The sequence below is a fragment of the Capricornis sumatraensis genome, chromosome 11 (genome assembly GCF_032405125.1).
Source record: "Capricornis sumatraensis isolate serow.1 chromosome 11, serow.2, whole genome shotgun sequence".
Taxonomy (NCBI): domain Eukaryota; kingdom Metazoa; phylum Chordata; class Mammalia; order Artiodactyla; family Bovidae; genus Capricornis; species Capricornis sumatraensis.
The window spans coordinates 11,284,181-11,305,907 of NC_091079.1; the positions used below are offsets into that span (position 1 = coordinate 11,284,181).

Here is a 21,727-nt window from a genome sequence, read left to right on the forward strand (position 1 = left end):
TTTAGGATAGACTGGTTGGATCTCCTTACAGTCCAAGAGATTCTCAAGAGTCTTCTCCAACACCACAGTTCAAAAGCATCAATTCATTGGTGCTCAGCTCTTTATAGTCCAACTCTCACATCCATACATGAGTACTGGAAAAACCATAGCCTTGACTACTGAGTTACTTCAGTCCATAAACCATCTTTGACTTTATTTTTTCACAAGTTGTATCAGATATGTATAATGTTCTCTTGTGCTTGGCTTTAAAAATTTATCCAGAATCTGGGACTTCCCTGGTGGCCTAGTGGTTAAGATTCCAGGCTTTCACTACCATGGCCCTGGGTTTGATCCTATCAGGGATCTGAGATCCTACTAGTTGCAAGTGTGGCCAAACAAAACAAAACATTTATCCATAACGTGACCACTTTTTAGTACTGTCTTAATCAGTTCGGGTTGCTATAACAAAAACGTTGCAGACTAGGTGACTTAGCAACAGACATTTATTTCCGTCTGTTCTGGAAGCTGGGAAACTTAAGATCAGGGTGCTGACAGTGTGGAGTCTGGTGAGGACTTGCTTCCTGTTTGCAGATGCTGGTCTTCCTGTTGTGTCCTGACACAGCAGAGAGAGCAGGCTCTCTCATGTGCCTTCTGTCTTGCCCTGATTCTGTTCACGAGGGCGCCACTCTCATGACCTGAAAACCTCCCGCCTTCAAACACCAACACACTGGGGTTAGATTCAGTGTGTGAATTTTGGGGAGACAGAAATGGTCCATAGCACTGTGTATATGAGAGGGATAATTTGTACTTCCACATTAAGAGTGTATGATCTGGCTGGGATTGTGACTTCACACATGGCCAAGTAAGAAGGTTGACAGAGCCTCTCCCCAAAAAGCAATACAGAATTGACAAAAGAACAACTTCAGTGCTTTGGAAATCAACCAGAGGACTGTTTATACTTGCAGACTGGTAAGGACAGTGGTTAGTGTGTAATAGTTTGGACTAGGTCTGTTGCCTTCCTTCTAACCACTTCTTCCCTCCTCAGCTTGAACTGAATGAGAATAAAAATACTGCATGTCAAAACTTACGAGGTGCAAGTAAGAGAAAACTTGATAAATTCTACTTTATCAAAATTAAAAATGTGGCCTTTCAAAAGACAGTTTAAAAAAATGAAGTCACAGACACAATATTTGCAAATCGTATGTCATATAAGGCTTGTATACAGAATGTAATACCAATTCTTACCAATCACTAATTAGACAGTTAAAAATTAGCAAAGTATTTGAGCATACTTTCATCAATAATGATTTCTAAATTGCTTGTAAGCACATAAAAAGATGTTCAGCATTGTTAATCATTATGGAAATACAGATTAAATCCCCAGTGAGATACTGCTGCACACCCACTAGAATGACTATCTCAGTTCAGGCTCTGTAACAAAATACCACAGACTGGATGACTTAAACATGTATTTCTCACTGTTGTAGAGGCTGGGAAGTGTAAGATCATGGTGCCAACAGATTCAGTTCCTTTCTTGCCTTGCAGAGGGCTACCTTCTTGCTGTGTCCTCACATGGGGACTGGGGGAAGGAGAGGGAGACAGAGACCAGCCCTCTCTTCCTTTTTACCCTAAACACTCAGATCATGCCGTGGAGTCCTACTCAGGACTTGATCTAATCCTGATTGCTTGCCAAAGGTCCCACCTCCAGATACCATCACATTGGAGGTTAGGGCTTCAACCTGTGCATTTTGGGGCAGACCTACAGTTCATAATGGCTGTAATAAAAACCAGATACTATCCAAGTATTGACAGATCTAGAGAAATTAGAAAGTTCAAACACTGCTGTTGGAAATGTCAGATGGTGTGTTGGGTTGAAAAGCAGTTTTCAACTTTCCTAAAAAGTTGAGCTGGAATCAAGATTGAACGGAGAAATATCAGTAACCTCAGATATGCAGATGGCACCACCCTTATGGTAGAAGATGAAGAGGAACTAAAGAGCCTCTTGATGAACGTGAAAGAGGAGATTGAAAAAGCTGTCTTAAAACTCAACATTCAAAGAAAGAAGATCATGGCATCAGGTCCCATCACTTCAATGCAAATAGATGAGGAAACAGTCATAGACTTTATTTTTTGGGGGGCTCTAAAATCACTGTAGATGGTGATTGCAGCCATGAAATTAAAAGACGCTCCTTGGAAGGAAAGCTATTACCAACCTAGACAGCATATTAAAAAACAGACATTACTTTGCTGACAAAGGTCCATATAGTGAAAACTGTGATTTTTCTAGTGGTCACATTTGGATGTGAGAGCTGGATCATAAGAAAGCTGAGTGCTGAAGAATTGATGCTTTTGAACTGTAGTGTTGGAGAAGACTCATGAGAGTTCCTTGGACTACAGGGAGACCAAACTAGTCTATCCTAAAGGAAATCAGTCCTGAATATTCATTGGAAGGACTGATGTTGAAGCTGAAACTCCAATACTTTGGTCACCAGATGAGAAGAACTGACTCATTTGAAAAGACCCTGATGCTGGAAAAGATTGAAAGCAGGAAGAGAAGGGGATGACAGAGGATGAGATGGTTGGATGGCATCACCAACTCAATGGACATGAGTTTGAGCAAGCTCTGGGTGTTGGTGATGGAGACAGAGGCCTGGCATCCTACAGGCTTTGTGACCATGGGGTCACAAATAGTCGGACAGGACTGAATTGAACTGAACTGAAAATGTTAAATTTTTTAGTTTAGACTATGTGATCCAGCAGTTACACTTCAAGGAATACGCTCAAGAGAAATGGATATAATGTCCACACGAAGATATATATGCAAATTCCACAGCACCATTTTTCATAATAGCACAGAACTGGAAAGAATCCACATGTCCAGCAACTAGTGAGTGTTTAAGTGAAATGTGTTCTGTGTGTGCAGTGTAAGTTAGGGGTCGGCAAACTGGCATTCCTGTTTTCTGGCCACTTTCATGCTGTAACATCAGAGCTCAGTGGGTGTGACAGAGATGTATAGGCTGCAGAGCTGAGATAAGATCTGACTCTTCACAGAAAAAAAGAAGAAAACTCTCTTAGCCCCATGCTTAGGAAAAGAAGCCAGATGCAAAAGACTACCTTTTGTTTAATTACCTCAATATGAAATGTCCAGAAAAGGCAAGTCTCTGGAGACAGAAAGCAGATGAGTCCTCGCCTCAAACTAGGAGTTGGAGTGTGGTTAATTGCAAATGGCACAAAGCAGCTTGTTTGAGGTACTGGAAATGCTCTAAACATGGATCATAGTGCTAGTTACTCAAGTGTATACATTTACTAAAAACCATTGAATTGTGAACTTAAAATTTGTGCATTTTCTGATATGTCAGTTTTATTACAAAGTTGTTGGGGAAATATTTAATGAGCAGATACAGGTGAAGAGTATAGCACAGTGCTGGATATATGATAGGCTGTTAGTGCAGGACAGCTGCTATTATTATGACCTAAAACTTGAGGGGACTTGCGTTTTTATGATTTCTGTTTTCTAAAGTTAGAATCATATGTGAAAAATGAGGCTGAAAAGTTATGAATTACCAAGGTTTATAAACTGGAATGTGGTTCTTTGTGTATCACACAACATGGCTTCCAAGAATTGTCAGTTAGTAACGCTAATCTGCATTATGTCTATGTATGTACTGTTTATGTGTATTTTATGTGTTGGTATTTCAGCTAATGTTTCTAAGTAGCTTTGGCGTCAACAGTGTAGTCATCATTAGTTCCTACACAATTGTGCGTTACATTGTAAATTGCTTAGCCTTTTCCCTGAGTGTATAATTTAACATTTTAACAGTTTCTTGTTATAAAAATAGCATTGCAGCATAAACCTTGGAATTAATTTGAGAGAGGAAACAACCAACCAAAATAGTCCTTAAGAGAAACGATTGTTCTTCAGACCATGTCAGATGATGTATTTTAAGTCAGAACCTATAAATGATGTTATTCTGAGAGTTCTGTACTGTCAGATCGTGCATCGGAATGTTTTAATCACTTTGCTGTGTTACCAGCAATGGTGCAGATGATCTCTTGTGTAACAAATTGCCTCCAAGCTTCTTAGTTTAACACTGCAGATGGATGTTATCTCACGTCCCTGTGGGTCAGGGGTCCAGATGCAGCTGTCAGCAGGGACAGTGGTGTCCCAGGGCATGGGCAGAGGTGGCCTCAGCCCTGGGCTGTCTGTGTTCAGCAAAGGCAGCTTTTGCCGCATGCACTTTCCATAGGGCAGCTCATAACATGGGAGCAAGCAAGATGGAAGCCAGAGTTTTTTAGTCACTCATCCCCCTCTTTGTTCATACTCTGTTACCAGCAGTGAGTCTAGTCCAGCCCACACCCAGAGGCAGGGCATGAGTATCAGAGATGTTGGCCATTTTAGAGGCCGCCTGCCACAGCTGTTTTGCAAATGTTGACAGCTTTGTTATTTATTCAACACGTAATACTTTTATACTTGCAGAATATTTATTAAGCAGACAAGGTATGAGATTTGAAGCCAGCGTTTTGCAGTCCCCTATGTGCCTTTCCCCGATGCCATCTCCTCCCCAACCCCTTAGAAATAAACACTGTTTAAATTCAGTCTGTGTTAATTCCTTGCTTGCCTTATAGTATCACCATGCTATATCCTTATACTTTTGAACTGTATGTGGAATTATTTGCTTGTTTTCATTCAAGTCACGTGTCCCTAGGATTCACACATGTTACTGCATAAGATGCACTTTATTATCATTGTGTGTAACTATATGCTGCATGGTGATCATTCTGGACATTTGGACAGTGGAATCAATGGGTCATAAGTCATGTGCAGCTTCAACATCCTAAGTAGTGCACCATCATTTTTCTAAATGTACCAGTTTAAGTCCTGTTAGGAGGCTGTACTCTTTCTAGTTGTTCTGGACCCAGAACTTTGATATCACCATGTATTTGTAGTTTTTGCCAGTTTGGCAAATGTGAGGTGATCATTCACTAATCTGCATTTCTCTTATTTGGAAATGAAGTTGCATATCTTTTAACATTTATTGGCTTTTTTAGCTTTCTGGTTCAAGTACACTTCGGCAGTTGAGATGTGTTTTTGTTACTTATTTAAGATTCTTTTTAATGTACTCTGAGTAGTTTAATTTAGTGATTCTAAATATTTTCTTTTCCCCACTAGAAGTAACCTGTGTGAGAGGAGGGAAGATGTGAGCTCTGATCCATGACCCCAGAATGATGCCTGGAACATATTCAGTAGATGTTTGGTGAATTGAATGCATTTGTCAGGGAAGATAATCATGTGAAGTTTGTTTCATATTTTCATTCTTCTAAGTGATGTGTTCCATGAATAGATTGTTCTTAACCCATCTTTGCATTCCTTGGATAATGCTAGGTTGGTCATGGTGGTGGCTTTTTGGGTTTGTTTTTTTAATTTTTTTGCTAGATTTCATTTGCTGCCATCTTGTTTAGGATTCTTTTAAAGCTTGATTCAGAGGTGAAACTGGCCTGTGATTTTCCTTTATCGTTTTCTCATCAGGTTTGAATATGAAGATTCTGCTGGTTTGCTAAACTGAATCGAGAGGTGCCCTTTCCATGTTTAGAGAGTGCCGTGAACCACCTAGCACTACCATGTGGTTCTTTCCTCCCATGATCTGTTTACGTGTTACTGGTCACCAGGGAATGGATGTGAGCATAGTGGTTTGTACTAGTATTCCTTGTGACCCTTTCACAAAACTGTCACTCTTCAAACCCTGCAGCTGAACTTGGCTGGTTTTAGAATTCTTTATAGCCATATGGGAATACTTCCAGCAAGGATGAAAACAGTGGTTTCATCGAATTGTTGTTAGTTGATGTTGTTAATCACTAAGCCAGTAAGTTGTGTCCAACTCTTTCTAGACCTCATGGGCCTTAGCCTGCCAAACTCTTTCTGTCCATGGGATTTCCCAGGCGAGAATACTCCAGCAGCTTGCCAACTTCTCCAGAGGATCTTCCTGACCTTTGGATCGAAGCTGCTGCTTCTGCATTGGCACACAGGTTGTTTACCACTGAGCTATCATAGAAGCCCTTTCATCAAATTAGGAGGCATGGTTTATATCTGACAATAACAGGCAAGTTTGGCCTTGGAGTACAAAATGAAGCAGGGCTAAGGCAGACAGTTTGCTGTGAGAATGCAGTGGCACACACCTTCGTAGCAAACACCCTCTTCCAACAACACAAGACATGACTCTACACGTGGATATCACCAGATGGTCAACACCAAAATCAGATTGATTATATTCTCTGCAGCTGAAGACGGAGAAGCTCTATACAGGCAGCAAAAACAAGACTGGGAGTTGACTGTGGCTCAGATCATGAACTCCTTATTGTCAAATTCAGACTTAAATTGGGGAAAACACTAGACCATTCAGGTATGGCCTAAATCAAATTCCTAATGGGCACACATTGGAAATGACAAATAGATGCAAGGGGTTAGAACTGATAGACAGCGTGCCTGAAGGACCGTGGACAGAGGTTCGTGACATTGTACAGGAGGCAGGGATCACGACCATCCCCAAGAAAAAGAGATGCAAAAAAGGCAAAATGATTGTCTGAGGAGGCCTTTCAAATAGCTGAGAAAAGAGAAGTGAAAAGCAAAGGAGAAAAGGAAAGATGTACCCATCTGAATGCAGAGTTCCAAAGAATAATAAGGAGAGATCAGAAAGCCTTCCTCAGTGAACAATGCAAAGAAATACAGGAAAACAATAGAATGGGCAAGGCTAGAAATCTCCTCGAGAAAATTAGAGATACCAAGGGAACATTTCATGCAAAGACGGGCACAATAAAGGACAGAAATAGTATGGACCTAACAGAAGCAGAGGATGTTAAGAAGAGGTGGCAAGAATACACAGAAGAACTTTACAAAAGAGATCTCAATGACCCAGATAACCACGGTGGTGTGATCACTCACCTAGGGCCAAACATCCTACAATGCGAAGTCAAGAGGGCCTTAGGAAGCACCACTACAAAGCTAGTGGAAGTGATGGAATTCCAGGTGAGCTATTTCAGATCCTAAAAGATGATGCTGTTAAAATGCTGCACTCAATGTGCCAGCAAATTTAGAAACTCAGCAGTGACCTTAGGACTGGAAAAGGTTAGTTTTCATTCTAATCCCAAAGAAAGGCAGTGCCAAAGAATGTTGAAACTGCCGCACAATTACACTCATGTTATATGCTAACAAAGTTATGCTCAAACTTCTCCAAGCGAGGCTTCAACAGTATGTGAACTGAGAACTTCCAGATATTCAAGCTGGATTTAGAAAAGGCAGAGAAACCAGAGTTAAATTGCCAACATCCGTTGGATCATAGAAAAAACAGCAGAATTCCAGAAAAACTAATTCTGCTACATTCACTATACCAAAGCCTTTGACTGTATGGATCACAGTAAACTGGAAAATTCTGAGAGAGATGGGAATACCAGACCACCTGACATGCAGATCAAGAAGAAACAAATGATTGGTTCAAACTTTGGAAAGGAGTACGTCAAGGCTGTGTATTGTCACCCTGCTTATTTAACTGCTATGCAAAGTACATCAGGCGAAATGCCAGGCTTAATGAAGCTCAAGCTGGAGTTAAGATTGCTGGGAGAAATATCAATAGCCTTAGATAAGCAGATGATACCACCCTTCTGGCAGAAAGCAAAGAGGAATTAAAGAGCCTCTTGATGAAAGTGAAAGAGAAGAGTGAAAAAGCTGGCTTAAAACTCAGCATTCTGAAAACTAAGATCATGGCATCTGGTCCCATCGTTTCATGGCAAATAGATGGGGAAACAATGGAAACAGCGAAAGACTTTATTTTGTTGGGCTCCTAAATCACTGTAGATGGTGACTGCAGCCATGAAATTAAAAAACGCTTGCTCCTTGGGAGAAAAGCTATGACCAACCTAGACAGCATATTAAAAAGCAGAGACATTACTTTGCCAGCAAAGGTCTATCTAGTGAAAGCTATGGTTTTTCCAGTAGTCATGTATGAATATGAGAACTGGACCATAAAGAAGGCTGAGCGCTGAAGAATTGACACTTTTGAACTGTAGTATTGGAGAAAACTCCCAACAATTGTGGTGTTCAGAGTCCCTTGGACTGCAAGGGGATCAAACCATTCAATCGTAAAGGAGATTAGTCCTGAACATTCATTGGAAGGACTGATGCTGAAGCTGGAGCTCCAATACTTTGGCCATCTGATGTGAAGAACTGACTCATTGGAAAAGACCCTGATGCTGGGAAAGACAGAAGGCAGGAGGAAAAGGGGATGATAGAGGATGAGATTGGATGGCATCACCGACTCAATGGACATGAGTTTGAGCAACCTCCAAGAGATGGTGAAGGACAGGGCGGCCTGGCATGCTGGAGTCGATGGGGTTGCAAAGATTTTCACACCACTGTGTTACTGAACAACAGCAGATGTTGGTCTCTTTATTCAGTGATCAGGCAACAATACCTCTCATTTTAGCTGGAGGGCCTGGTGTTTATTAAAGGGCTGCTGATTATCAGGGGAAGTATGTTTCAAACCTGTACTAGGTCGCTCATCACGACGTTGCCGTGTTCAGGGGCACAGACTAACTGAGCTTCATCTACTGACCGCTCCCAGACAGGACCACGAAGGACGTGACAGCTCAGGGCTGAATGTCTGGGTTACCCCATTTCTCCTGCAACATTCTATGCTGGTGTGAACAGATTGGAAATAAATGGCTGGAATGGTTTTTCAGTCTCTCTTAAAGTAAGACTGGAGAGAGGTACCCAGGCTGGTGTAGCAGCATTATGCAGGGCCTCCGCTCGCTTCCCTCTGCTCTCCATCCTTAGTACCTGATTCCTACCTTGAGGCCACCACAGAGACCAGAGACGTGGCTGGAATCTAAGCTGTCATGTGTACAATTCAGGCAGAAAGTCGAAGGAAGAAAGACAAAACGGAGAGTGAGCTGAAAGGAAAATGGGTGTTGTGTGTGCAGCTGGCAGTGTTGACCCCAGATTGCTTCAACTGGGCCAGTGGGATAATTTTAGAAGGCTTTTAGAGTTCCCAGAATATCTTAATACTTTGACCATCTAAAACAAAAAGCTTTGTAATGATTAATTATGCTATTACAGTATTGACTGAGCTATTCTATGTCTCAGATTTCTCATTGATAGTCGGGAGGGATAAAGAATGTCTAGAAATTCCAAAGCCTGATTTGTCCAAGTTAATTCTTATGTGAGTTACAGTTTAAAAATGCAGTTTTCAAAAGATACATTGTTTGCTTTGTGTGTATTTAAAACATCCTAAGAATTATCATGTATTCTTTGCCTCAGTTTTTGTCTGGCTTTATGAGAGTTGATGGCTTTCTGTTCACTTGTTTTTGCTAGTTTTATTTTTAAAAAATAACTTGTTTTATGAGTTTAATTTCTGCCGATTTCTGTAGATGTGAGGTTTAAAATTTCTTTTTTAGTATTTTTTTTTATTTTAGTGGGACTATTAAACCAAAAAGTCTGTTTATCTTTTACTTGTTAGTAGCAATCTTTTAACAAAAACTGCTACAAGTAAAATGTATTTTATAAAGATGTCAGGATTTGAGAGTGTCATTCCTGTTGGAGTTAAGAATAATTTTCCTTTGAAAATAGCTATCAGTTTGAAGTATAACTTTAAAAGAATCAGTTTCTCTGTTTCGTGATAGCATTTTTTTCGTTTACAGATATACAGTACTAACTTGGCATTAGAACTGATCTGAAACACATGAAAATATTAATGTATTTTTAGTTTCCTTCTTTACAGTTTAACATTTACATGCTAAAGGAAAAAATCTTTTTAAAGGACACTGAAAAAGAGCAGTCCGATTATAAGCAAATGGCTTAGGATGTGACGTCAGGGCAGCCCTGCACAGACCAGTATCCTAGAGTCTCCAGAACTGTGTTTTTTCCCCACTTCCTTCCTCAGGTGTCAGTTCCTAGAAACTTGTTCTGGATATTCTTACCAGCAACGTATGAGATTTTTGGTTGCTGTTCATCTTCATGTCTCTTTATAGTCAGTAACTGCCCTCAAATACTTTTTTGACTTGCTTCATAATAAGCCAGTTTTGCTAGTTCTGGAACTTCTTTAAGATGTACTAGAAGGTACTAGAAGGTGTTGGCTTCTCTGTGGCTCAGCTGGTAAAGAATCCGCCTGCAATGTGAGAGACCTGGGTTTGATCCCTGGGTTGGAAAGATCCCCTGGAGAAGGGAAAGGCTACCCACTCCAGTATTCTGGCCTGGAGAATCCCATGGACTGTATCCGTGGGGTCACAACGAGTCGGATGTGACTGAGCGGCTTTCAGAAGGTGAACATCTTCCAGTGTCTGTGCTGTTTTATTCAGCCTAAGGTCTGTGAGGTCCATCCTTATCACAGGTATTCATAGTTTTTCCTTTTTTATTGCCGTTTGTATGACTGTACCACTCACCTTATCTGTTCACCTGTGGATGGACATTTGGGTCATTTCCAGGTTTTGATCACTATTAATAATATTGCTGTCAACTTTCTTGTTGTGAATCAGACTCGATAGTTTCCCTCTTGCATATCTTCAGGGGGACCTGCTTATGTGGCTGACCCTTGACCTGGAAACCTGGCCCTTGGCTGTCACCTGATAGTCCTAATTGATCAGTGGATATATACTGCTGAATACAGAATCATGCAGTCCAGCTTGTTTATAGATTGTTTGTGCTGTGACTTACGGTACAGCTGCTGTCCTTCTTGGTACTGTACTTGTGGTAATCTTAACTTGTCACTCAGGCAGTTGTGCCTGCATCATAGATCACCAGTAAGAACCCTGGACTCTGCCCCTCAGGCAGGCTTCTCTGGGCAGAAAGACTTTGCACGTGCCGCCGCACTTCATTGCTGCAGGAGTGGAACTGTCTGGGTATATGGTGGGTATGTGTTAACTTGGTGAGAAACTGCTAGACAGTTCTCCACAGGGTTGTGCTTATATAGTCCCTCTTGGAAAGCATGGGAAAGTATATTGTTCTGCATTCTTGTCAGTACTTGGTATTGTCGGTTTAATTGTAGCCATTCTGGTGTCTGTAGCCTCTCATTATGTGCTTAGTTTGCATCTCCCTAATGACTAGTAATTATGAAAGTAAAGAAAGTGACGTTGCTCAGTCTTGTCCTACTCTTTTTGACCCCGTGGACTGTAGCCTACCAGGCTCCTCCATCGATGGGATTTTCCAGGCAAGAATATTGGAGTGGGTTGCCATTGCCTTCTGCAGGAGATCTTTCTGACCCAGGGATTGAACCCAGGTGTCCTTCATTGTAGGCAGACACTTTACTGTCTGAGCCACCAGGAAATAATGATGGCGCCTTGTTAATCATGCTTATTGGCCACTGAATACTGGGAATGCTTATGAAATAGTCATTGGGCTCTGTGCCTGTCAAGGCCAAGGCCACCAAGCAGTAGACACACGGACATGCTGAGGCTGAAGCCAGACCTTACTGCATCTGTCAGTTTATCAAGCTTGGCATATGGCTATCAGCCCAGTAAACTCTGTTATAATTCAGGGTTTTTCCTATTCTTAACAAATTATTTGATTATTTCAGTCCTAATACTGATATAGTGTTTAGGGTGATGTATAGTACTTTCCCTTTTATGTTTAAGTGTTTGAAGCTTTTTGTTGGTCAGTTGCTCAGTTCTCTCTGACTCTTTGCAGCACGCCAGGCTTCCCTGTCCTTCACATCTCCTGGAGTTTGCTCAAACTCACGTCCATTGAGTCAGTGATGCCATCCCACCATCTTATCCTCTGTCGTCCCCTTTTCCTCCTGCCCTCAATCTTTTCCAGCATCAGGGTCTTTTCCAGTGAGTTGGCTGCTTTCATCAGGTGATCAAATATTGGAGCTTCAGCATCAGTCCTTCCAGTGAATATTCAGGATTGATTTCCTTTAGGATTGACTGGTTTGATCTCCTTGCAACCCACAGGACTCTTCAAGAGTCTTCTCCAACACCATAGTTCAAAAGCATCAGTTCTTCAGAGCTCATCCTTCTTCATGGTCCAGCCAGTATTTTGGTACTTTTTTGAATACTTGTTTATTTCCACTGGCTCTTAGATTTGTAATAAAAATGTTAATTCTGGCTATTCTCTGGTTTATAGTAGAAACATCAGTATTCATTACCCTTAAATATTTACTGTCATTTTTAGTTTCTTACAATATTAAGAGGCTGCATAGATGTCACAAAGTATTTGTAGTGCCAAAATTCAGTATGCTGACAGTCATGTTGTGATTGGGCAGTATAAATTAACTCTGACCTTTCTATCAATTATTTAGAGTCTGGTTTGTTCTGAGGGTTTTTTTTTTTTTTTTTTTAACTATGTTGCATTTAGTGGGGGCTGTTTCATAAGTGACTTCCAGAAAAATGAAACAGTGCTAGCTACTATTTAGATCATGTTTAAAAATTCTGTAATTTATACAGTCATTCTTCCCAAGAGAATGAGTAATTTAGCTTTATTATACATTACTAACAATAGTTTTAATTTGTTAGTAATTTAAGTATTATATATTACTAACAAACCTTTAATAATACTCTTTTTGGATAAAGGAGTATAATGATCCTCATCCTGTGGTTCCTTTATATAATTTGATATTCACTATTTCCCATGAAGTAGTGTATGAAAATAAATGTAAATACACAGATTTCTTAGGTTTCTTGAGACTGAAAAATTGTTCATGTTGTTTTTATATTAAATACTGTATGTATAGCTGTTGAAATTTCAACTTCTATGTTGAATTAAAAACAATACTTTGATTGACTACTGGTTGAAAGTATCTCAAATCTAATGTTATTTTAAAGCAGATAAATAGAACTTCATATCACTTAACTTTGAATCTGATTTTACTGTTTCTTGCATTTTCTCTGTCCTGAGTTTTATTTTCATAAGGTCAGTTTCATAACATTGCATATTTTAAGCTCTTGCTCAGTCTCTGGGTCGTGTCTGACTTGTCGTGATGCCAGGCTTCCCTATCCTTCGTCATGTGGAGTTTGCTCAGATTCGTGCTCATTGAGTGGATGATACCATCTAACCATCTCCTCTTCTGCCCCTCTGTTCTCCTTCTAGACATAGATTGGGGAAATTATTTGCAACAAAAGGATCATATCAGTTACAGCTGTTTCTTTAACTTGAGCGACTGGCAAATGTGTCAGCTGTACTCAGTATTAAGTTGGAAAGAATATAAAAGTTAAAGTTTATTTACATAAGATCGTTCACAGAAAGTTCTTAGTACTGTGGTGTGTACATCTTAAGACCTGAGATGTTAGAGGCTACAATTTATTGACACATTTAGTATCATGATTGTTAAAAATTGCCCCAAAGTTAACTTGAATTATGATTTGCTATGTGATAATAATGGTGTTGACTTCATGAAACAGGGTTCAGAAAAGGTTGATTACACATACATATCAAGTTGCAGGCCTAGGAGTCAGATAGGGGAGTGAATTTGGAGTGTGTGTACCTATATGTTTGAAACGTTTGTTAAGTTGGTGTGTTTTTATTATTTCTCATCTCATTCTTTCTGCAGCCTTATATTCTGTTATATTATTCTGTGTGTTCTTCTGGATCCCTTTTGTCTACTTCTACTATGAAGAAAAGGATGAGGATGATACTGGTAAATGCACTGTAAGTAGCTTTATTTTAGAGGTCTCAATTTAGGGGGAAAGGGATTATTTCTTCCTGTTTTCAAATAATGTGACTTTGAATTTATTCAAAAGCAGCGTTGTCTCATAGAAATACAATGTAATCCACATGTGAATTTAAAATTTTCTAGTAGCCACAATAAAATAAGTAGAAAGAACAATTAAAATTACTTTTCATGACACATTGTATTTAATATTATATGTTCAAAGTATTATTTCAGATAGTCAAAAACGTTTTTTAATGAGACGTTACTTTTTTTCACATTCTGTGAAATTTAGAGTGCATTTTATACCTGCGGCACACCCCGGGTCAAACTAACTATATTCCAGGGCCCAGGAGTCACAGAGTACTTGTGACAGTTGTTCTCGAGCAGTTCTGCAGCTGGGTCAGCAAACTTATTTCTGCGTAAGGCTAGTGTACAGTGAGTGTGATGTGAGGTAGGAGGGGCTGCGTGTGGCCCACAGGATGTGGTTTGCTGACCTGTGTTCTAAGACGGAAAGGAGGACTCGCAGGCTGTCCTTACTGATCCCACAGTAATACCGATACAGAAACCTGGTCAGTAGAGCATACGTGCATGTCCAAACCTGCAGACCAAGGGCACTGAAGGCTTGGTATAAAACTCTTCACTGAAACATTAGCAGGGAGAATTCAGGAGTATCTTAGAAGCACGTTAATATAGTATATGACTGAGTTGGGCCTGTCTCTGGAATGCATTGGTGGTTTAGAACCAGCACTTCTGTTAATATATAGTAATTTAATAGGTCCTAGAAGAAATTGTATGTTGAAAGGTATTTGCCAAAATTGAACACTTTATTTCTAATTTAAGGGAAAAACAGCATAAAAGAATAAATTTATTTTGTCTTTTTATTGAGTTACAGGAATTTGTTTCATAACTTGTTTTTGCTCTGTAACATTTAAATACAGAAGCAAATATATTCACTCAAAAGCCAGCATTAGGCATAGCCGTGCTTATTAAAACTTTATAACATTTGCGTTAAGATCGTTAGCAAAGTACATCAGCAATATTTTAAATGATTCCCAGAGTGGTAGTCAGTGCAATTTGTTAGAGGAAAAAGTGTTTAAATATTTATAAAGAAAGTTGAATTATTATCTGCAGATACTGTGTAATTCTGTATTTGAAAACCCAGGGTGTGTAAGGTAGAGTGGCTAGTCACAGATTTGCTGTTGAAAACAGGATGAGCAGGTGCTTCCTCTCTTCACTGCTTCTCAAGTGCATCTTCCCCATCCCCTGTGGTTGACCCTCCTTAACTTTACCTTAGGTATTTTCCTAAAGACTGTCTCAACTCCTTTGGGAATAAGAATTTATCATATGAAGCATAAAGTTACATTTTAAAAGGTGATTATTTTAGAGATTTCATTAGGCCGAGAGACAAGTCCTGTTTTCTTTTCTCACTGATGTAGCTTTTCCTTTGAGATTAACTTTTCTTTCCATGTATTTAGAGTGTCTAGTTTGTGTTTTTGTTAAACTTTGGCTTATATTATGCGTACTAAGGAAAGCACAGACTTTAAAGAACTGAGTTCTTGGTTTCAAGTCCTTGTTTAATCCCTTGGCACCTCAGTGACATATGGTAAATTATTTTACCTCTGGGCCACAGTTTTCTTATCTCTGAAGCAGGGATGGGAGTGCCTATCTCAGGGGTGTTGTAAGTATGAAATGAGTTTAACATATGTAAAGTTCTTAGAAACAGTCCTGGCATGGCATGTACTTTATATATGTGTATGCATATTTATAAAATAAATTTTTATAAGTATATGTTTTATATATTATGTATATATCCAAACATATATATTAAATATTTGTTGCTTAATTATTACTTAACCCATTTTGATGAATTGGGGTATGGGCATTGTAGATTCTGATTGCTCCCTATTTTGAGAAATATTTTATTAAATATTCTGGTATTTATTAAAGTAAATTAATTACTGTTAAGTCTCCCAGAAAGAATTCATTATATTTTAGGTATACTACCTTTTCATGAGATCTAATCATTGAAAAGATTTAAAAAATCTAGTATAGTGTGAAAGATACTTAAGATGTATTATATACATTGTTTTTCAATAAAGAGGAACTTTGTACAGTTGAATATAAATGTATATTGAACATGAAAATACTATTACACTCTAGCAAGAATACTTTATATTTTAAAAGTTTTACTAAATGGAATGTTTTTTTTTCCTTTGACATCTAGCAAGTTAAAATGGCACTAAAGTATACTTTGGGATTTGTTGTGATTTGTGCACTTCTTCTTTTAGTTGGGTAAGTTTTGATTTTTCTTTTCCTGAAAATAGTAATAAGGGCTCATTAATAAAAGTCCAAGAAAGAAAATCAAGAAAATCTTAAGAGAGCAGACTACCAACAATCAATAGCCACTACATTGTTCTATCTAGATATTTTTTAATGTGTTCAAATATATGCAGAAAGCTCCTCCTCCCATATACCCTCTGTGTTGTAATTTTACACAAATGTGACTACTTTTTATGTGATTGTTGGTAATCACTGGTTAATATATTGCAGGCGTCTCTTCAGGATAGATGCATCATTTTTGTGTGTACTGCATTCCCTTCTTAGGATATAACAATTTATTTGGCTGGTCTTCTAGTGATGGCTATTTGGACATTTATGATGTTTGCAGTTTTTCCATTTTTGTAAACAACACTAATGAAAAATCCTTGTCTGTGCTTCTTTTCGGATTTGATGCATCAGTCTTTAAAACTTTGAATTAATCTTTGTCAACAAGTTCTTTCTTTTTTTCTTTTTCTGTCTCTCTTTTATTCTTCCTGCTTCCCTCCTTCAGTCTCTCTTTCCCTCCCTTTCTTGGCCGTGCTGGGCAGCTTGTGGCATTTTAGTACCTTGATCAGGGATCGAACCCAGGCCCTCAGCAGTGAGAGCATGGAATCCTAATCATTGGACCACCAGGGAATTTCTAATGAGTTCTTTCTTAATTCTTTTTCCATACATTTTTATAAACTTATATCAGTAAGTTTTTTATATTTTTTAATACAGATGTTATGGGGAGGGAGAGGAGGGGGGTTCATGTTTGGGAACACATGTAAGAATTAAAGATTTAAAAAAAAAAATCTCATTTTGGAAAACATTTGTCCCTGTTAATGGAAGACATTTATCATTGTTAAAATAGATCTTGATTTTTTTTTTTTCCAGCAGCATTCTTATTCATTTATTCAACTTTAAACACTTAATAGTCTTTCCTGGTGGCTCAGACGGTGAAGAATCTCCCTGCAGTGTGGGAGACCCTGGTTCGATCCGTGGGTTGGGAAGATCCTGTGGAGAAGGGGAATGGCAACCCACTCCAGTATCCTTGCCTGGAGAATCCCATGGACAGGGGACCCTGGTGGGCTACAGTATATGGGGTTGCAAAGAGTCGGACATGACTGAGCAACTAACACATACACACAAACACCTAGGTGTGCCAAAGAGCATGTGCGTGTACATGGAACACTCTAAGGCTAAAAAAAGAAGGCCTGCCTCTCTAGGTCAAGTTGTGGCCGTGATCACAGCAATCAGTATGACTCCAAGTACAGCCAGAACCAAGCAAACAGAAAGGTTTCAGAGATGATAAATGGGCTTTAAAAATTGAAGTGAGACAGCATAGAACCTCAGTTCCTGAAGACCAATGAATTATAAAAAGCATGCATTTGCTGTAGAAGCAGTAATGAAATAATTTCTGTGAGGGAAATTATTTTAAGATCCCCAGGATAAACAGTGAGTTGGGAATCATTAAAAAAAACTTAGAACTGAAGATTTCAAACTTCTGTTTTTTGTGCCTGTATGCTGCCCAACTCATTCCCGAAAAGGAACCAGAGTCAGATTCCTACCAACGTAAGACTCCTAAGACATGTCATTTGTCATGTTGGTTTCTCCAGAAGCTGCATCTTGTGAAGTAGTCTTTAAAAATAAAAATGAAAAAAAAAAGAGTACCATGAGAAGCCACTTTCTCCTTCCCACTGTAATTTTGCTTTATTTGCTCTCTAAAGATTTAAGAAAAAGCAAAATCATTGGTCTCAGATTCCTAAATTAATGTGACCTCACTCCGTGGCTGATGTGGCCAAGATAGATGCTTTTGTATAATTAGAACAGAAGGACTTTATATCAGCAGGACTTTAGGACTCTGGCTCCACTGTGTTTACTATAAGGTACACTGATGACAGGGTGGAGGTCAGAGAAAGGTGAAAACGTCCAACACGGGGTAACATGACAGGTAGCAGGACCCTAGGAAGACTTGAAGGAACCAGTTCCATTCTGGCAGGGGAAACCCACATAATCAAATTTCACACTTTCAAAATTATCACTCTGAATTCAGGAATAAGAGGCACTAGGTTGTAGGTACAATTCCATCTGTAGATACTAACATTAAATTTAGAGAGGAAAAACACTTAGTGAATTAATATTATGGGTTGGGGTTTCTTAAGTGATTCTTAAATCCACCTGTGATACAATTAACAGCTATGATAAGAAGTCTCCCATAGCCCTGGCTCAGAGGTGGTCTTTAGTTTCATAAAGTCCGTCTACAGAAAGTCATGTAGCTGTCTGTCACTGCTAAATCTGTTGTTTGCAGAAGCCCCAGAGCTCTGTTTGCTGAGTCGAGTCCTCGCTATTTAAGCTCTTCCTACATACAGGTCATGCATCATGCAGTTCTAACCACAACACAATATTAACTACTGTCAAAGTCGTGGGTTCAGGGTAACTGTTGGACTTCTTTCTCACCTGTGTAATCCTCTTTGCATACTGGACGCTGTGAGCCCTTATCAACTTGTTCCTGAGTTATTGTCACTGTTGGAAGAGATGTGACCTTTTCCATGTCAGCTGGAGGAGGCCCTGTATTTTCCACTTGTTGAAAGGATGTGTTCTAGTGGTTTTGTTATTTATTTTAGCTCTTAAATACATTTTTAAAGTCATTTTTGGCTTTCTAAGTCAAGCCAGATCTAGTTATGTGAATTTGCTTTGTCAGAGTTGGGGGTCCCTTATCTGTAAATCTAAATTACCTAGAATAGAGATCAGCAAACTTTTCTTAAAGAGTAGATAGTATTTCAGGTTAGTGGACCAGGTAGTCCATGTAGCAGTGCTCAGCTCTCCTCCTATAGCTCTACAGTAAGTCACAGACAGTGCATAAACCAAAGGGCATGACTGAGTGCCAGTGCAACTTTTTTTACACACATGAGCCCTCAGTAGTTTGCTAGCTCCTTATTTCGAACATGACTGAGAACCATCAGTGAAATCACAAATCTTCATAGTAGCCAGGATATCTTTCCCAGACAAAACAGATTCTGAAGTTTCTTCTGCAGTTTATTGGTTCTTTGCAGGGGGTTAGGAGAGCAGAGAGAGAAAGGAAAGACTAGGCCGTGTTGGGGGTGTGACCCGAGAAGGCAGGATGAGGAGACCCTTGGAGGAGGTAGGGAGCCCAGCTGTGCATGTGTGTGTGAGGGGAGGGCAGTGCAAAGTTCTCTACCCAGAGGAAAGGTCGGTGAGCCCGGGGCAGGAGTGCCTCTGGTGCCTTCTGAACCAAGCAGAGTGGATGGGCTGGGCCCAGCCACGGTACAGAGGAGGGGTCAGAGCTGCCTGAGCAGGGCCTGGGGGCATTGGCAGCATTGTGACATTCATCCTCAGGGAGCAGGGAGTTGCTGAGGGCATTTGCTCATGGGGTGACATGATCTGACATTCCGCAGATTCCTGGATGGTGTATTGAGAGTTGACTTTGTGGTGGTCAGGCTAGAAACTTGATGTCTGTTAGGAGCTCTTGCAGTCACCCAGACAGGATGGTTGCAGCAGTGAGGAGATCCTGCCTGTGGTTTGAAGAGAGAGCTGGCAGGGGTTTCTCACAGGGCAGGCATGGAGGGTATGAGATGAGGAGGAAAGGAAGATAGATGCGCCTGGACTTAGCCCAACTGCAGACTTCAAGGAGCACTCCTCTCACCTCTGAAATCAACCGCAAGCTGTTTCAGGGTTCCTAAAACCACCCTCAGCTATGGTAATTCTCTAGAAGGATTCACAGAACTCACTGAAAGCAATTATATCCATGGTTACCAAGGACTTCCCTGGTGGCTCAGAACATGAAGTGTCTGCCCGCAATGCAGGAGACCCAGATTCGATCCGTGGGTTGGGAAGATAACTGGAGAAGGAAATGGTACCCCACTCCAGTACTCTTACCTGGGAAATCCCATGTACGGAGGAGCCTGATAGGCTACAGTCCATGGGGTCACAAAGAGTCAGACACGACTGAGTGACTTCACTTCACTTACCATTTATTACAGGTAAAGAAGACAGATTAAAATCAGCCTCTTGAGAGATGCATAGGACAGAGTCTGGGAAGATTCCAGATGTGAGGTGTCTGTTGTCCTCTGGCTTCCGTGTGTGACAACACGTGTGAAGTACAGATTCCCCACCGTCCCAAACTAGAGGGTTGCTCAGAAACCTTTCCTAAACTGAAATGGCATGAAGGGAAGGAACAATTCCCTGAGGACCCACCTTGCTCACGGAGGCACAAAATAAACCAGATAGAGCACAGATGCCCACAGACCCAGGTCAGGGTTGTGGTGGCTGGATGCTGAGACGCTGAGTGTGGTTCCCGGGGAAGAACTGGGTGGTGTCACTCTCTGCTCAGGGTGCGTACTGCCTCTGTAAACAGACTCCAAAACCAACTCTGATATTGTCTTTGCCTTTTGCCTTGCTTCATACAATTGACAGTTTTCTTTTCAGATTTCTTTGACCTAGTGAAAATAGGTACTAATGTAGTTCTTTCAGAAAAGTGAAATGGCATAAAGTGAACTTTCAAAATGCTGGGGGGCTGCTTGTATTTCCCACAAGGGAAGCTCGCGTGGCGTTTTTATTGCAGCACGTCTGAGTGACTGATAGCCTGTAATTGCCTGCATGGTCATCTCACCTCCATGCTGAATTGAATGATGGTCTTTCTGGCCTATCACGTGAAGCTGGGTATGGCCAGCCCCTGTCCTGAAAACAGATGCCCTGTTGGGTATGACCTGGATGACATGCCAGAATTGTGGGCAAAATTCAGACCTCGCTTTGGGCAAGGCCAGGTTCTTTACTCCACGGGAAGGGTGACCCTGTCATCCACAGGCAGATCTGGAGGAGGAGCAGGTTTGCTGAGGGCTCCTCACCAGCTCGCATGGTTCATGGGCAGTCTTAGCCTTCAGGAAGGATGTGGAGTAGGCCACCAGGTCAGGCCATAGGAAACTCAGTAGTCTCTTCTTCAGTAGCAACATGCAGTGAGAAGTAGAGCTTTATCCTTTGTAACATGTGGGAAGTGAGGCAGATGATTGCCACACACTACTCGCTGTGCTGCCTCCCTCCTTTCTCAGTCCTGGAACCCTTTTGTGCTTACACTGAAAGCCTTGATTGGCAGGTGAGTAGCAAGTGAGAAGGAAGGGTGTGCAGAGCTCTCAGATAGTAGGCAGCTGTGATGGCGGTGCAGGCAAGGGCGTTTCCTCCTTTTGTCTAAGAGGGATGTGAGTGGAAGGAGTTCCAGGTCGGTGCACTGGTTTTGGGGCAAATGAAAGTGTCCCCCTCTGACGGGCTCTTGTTTTCTCCTGCACGTTTGCGGTGGGACATCTGCTGAGGCCCCTGATGTGCAGGGAGGGCGTGGGCTCCTCTAGTTCACCAGCCAGAAGCTTGTGACTAGAGGACACACAGTGCTGTCCAGTTATCTCCTTACCCTGTGTGTGTCTGCAGGAGGGGCATTAGGGTAAGTGATGGGTTGCATTTCCTGAAACTCTTGAAGGTGACACGCTCTAGTTTTTGTTAAGTGATGAACTTGTTTTTGATAAAACAGTAGATAATTTTTTGGCCAAAATGTGGTCTAGGTTTAAGCAGGTCATGCAGCTAACACCATTGGAGCCCTTGTGGGTTGTGCAGTCTTAGGAATAAGGATGAAGGGTTGTGAACTCTCCTCACAGTTCACGTGCAAAGAGCTGCAGATAGATACTTGAGTTTACTGTGTTTAAGGACTCTGATAAGAGACCGATGCCAGAGGCTGATGGTGGGGTAGCAAATTCTGCTTTACAGAATCAGGTAAGACATAAAAGGAATTAATCTTTTAATTAGAATTTGGT

General features: G+C 40.6%; 1 protein-coding gene across 1 annotated transcript in view; it reads left to right on the top strand.

Moving 5' to 3' along the window:
* Positions 1-21,727, top strand: part of LMBRD1 (LMBR1 domain containing 1) — a 132,924-nt gene that overhangs the window by 34,805 nt on the left and 76,392 nt on the right. Inside the window, exons 4-5 of the mRNA XM_068983721.1 lie at positions 13,509-13,606; positions 15,835-15,902. Of these exons, the coding sequence (XP_068839822.1) occupies positions 13,509-13,606; positions 15,835-15,902 (166 nt within the window). The remainder of the gene's footprint in view (positions 1-13,508; positions 13,607-15,834; positions 15,903-21,727) is intronic.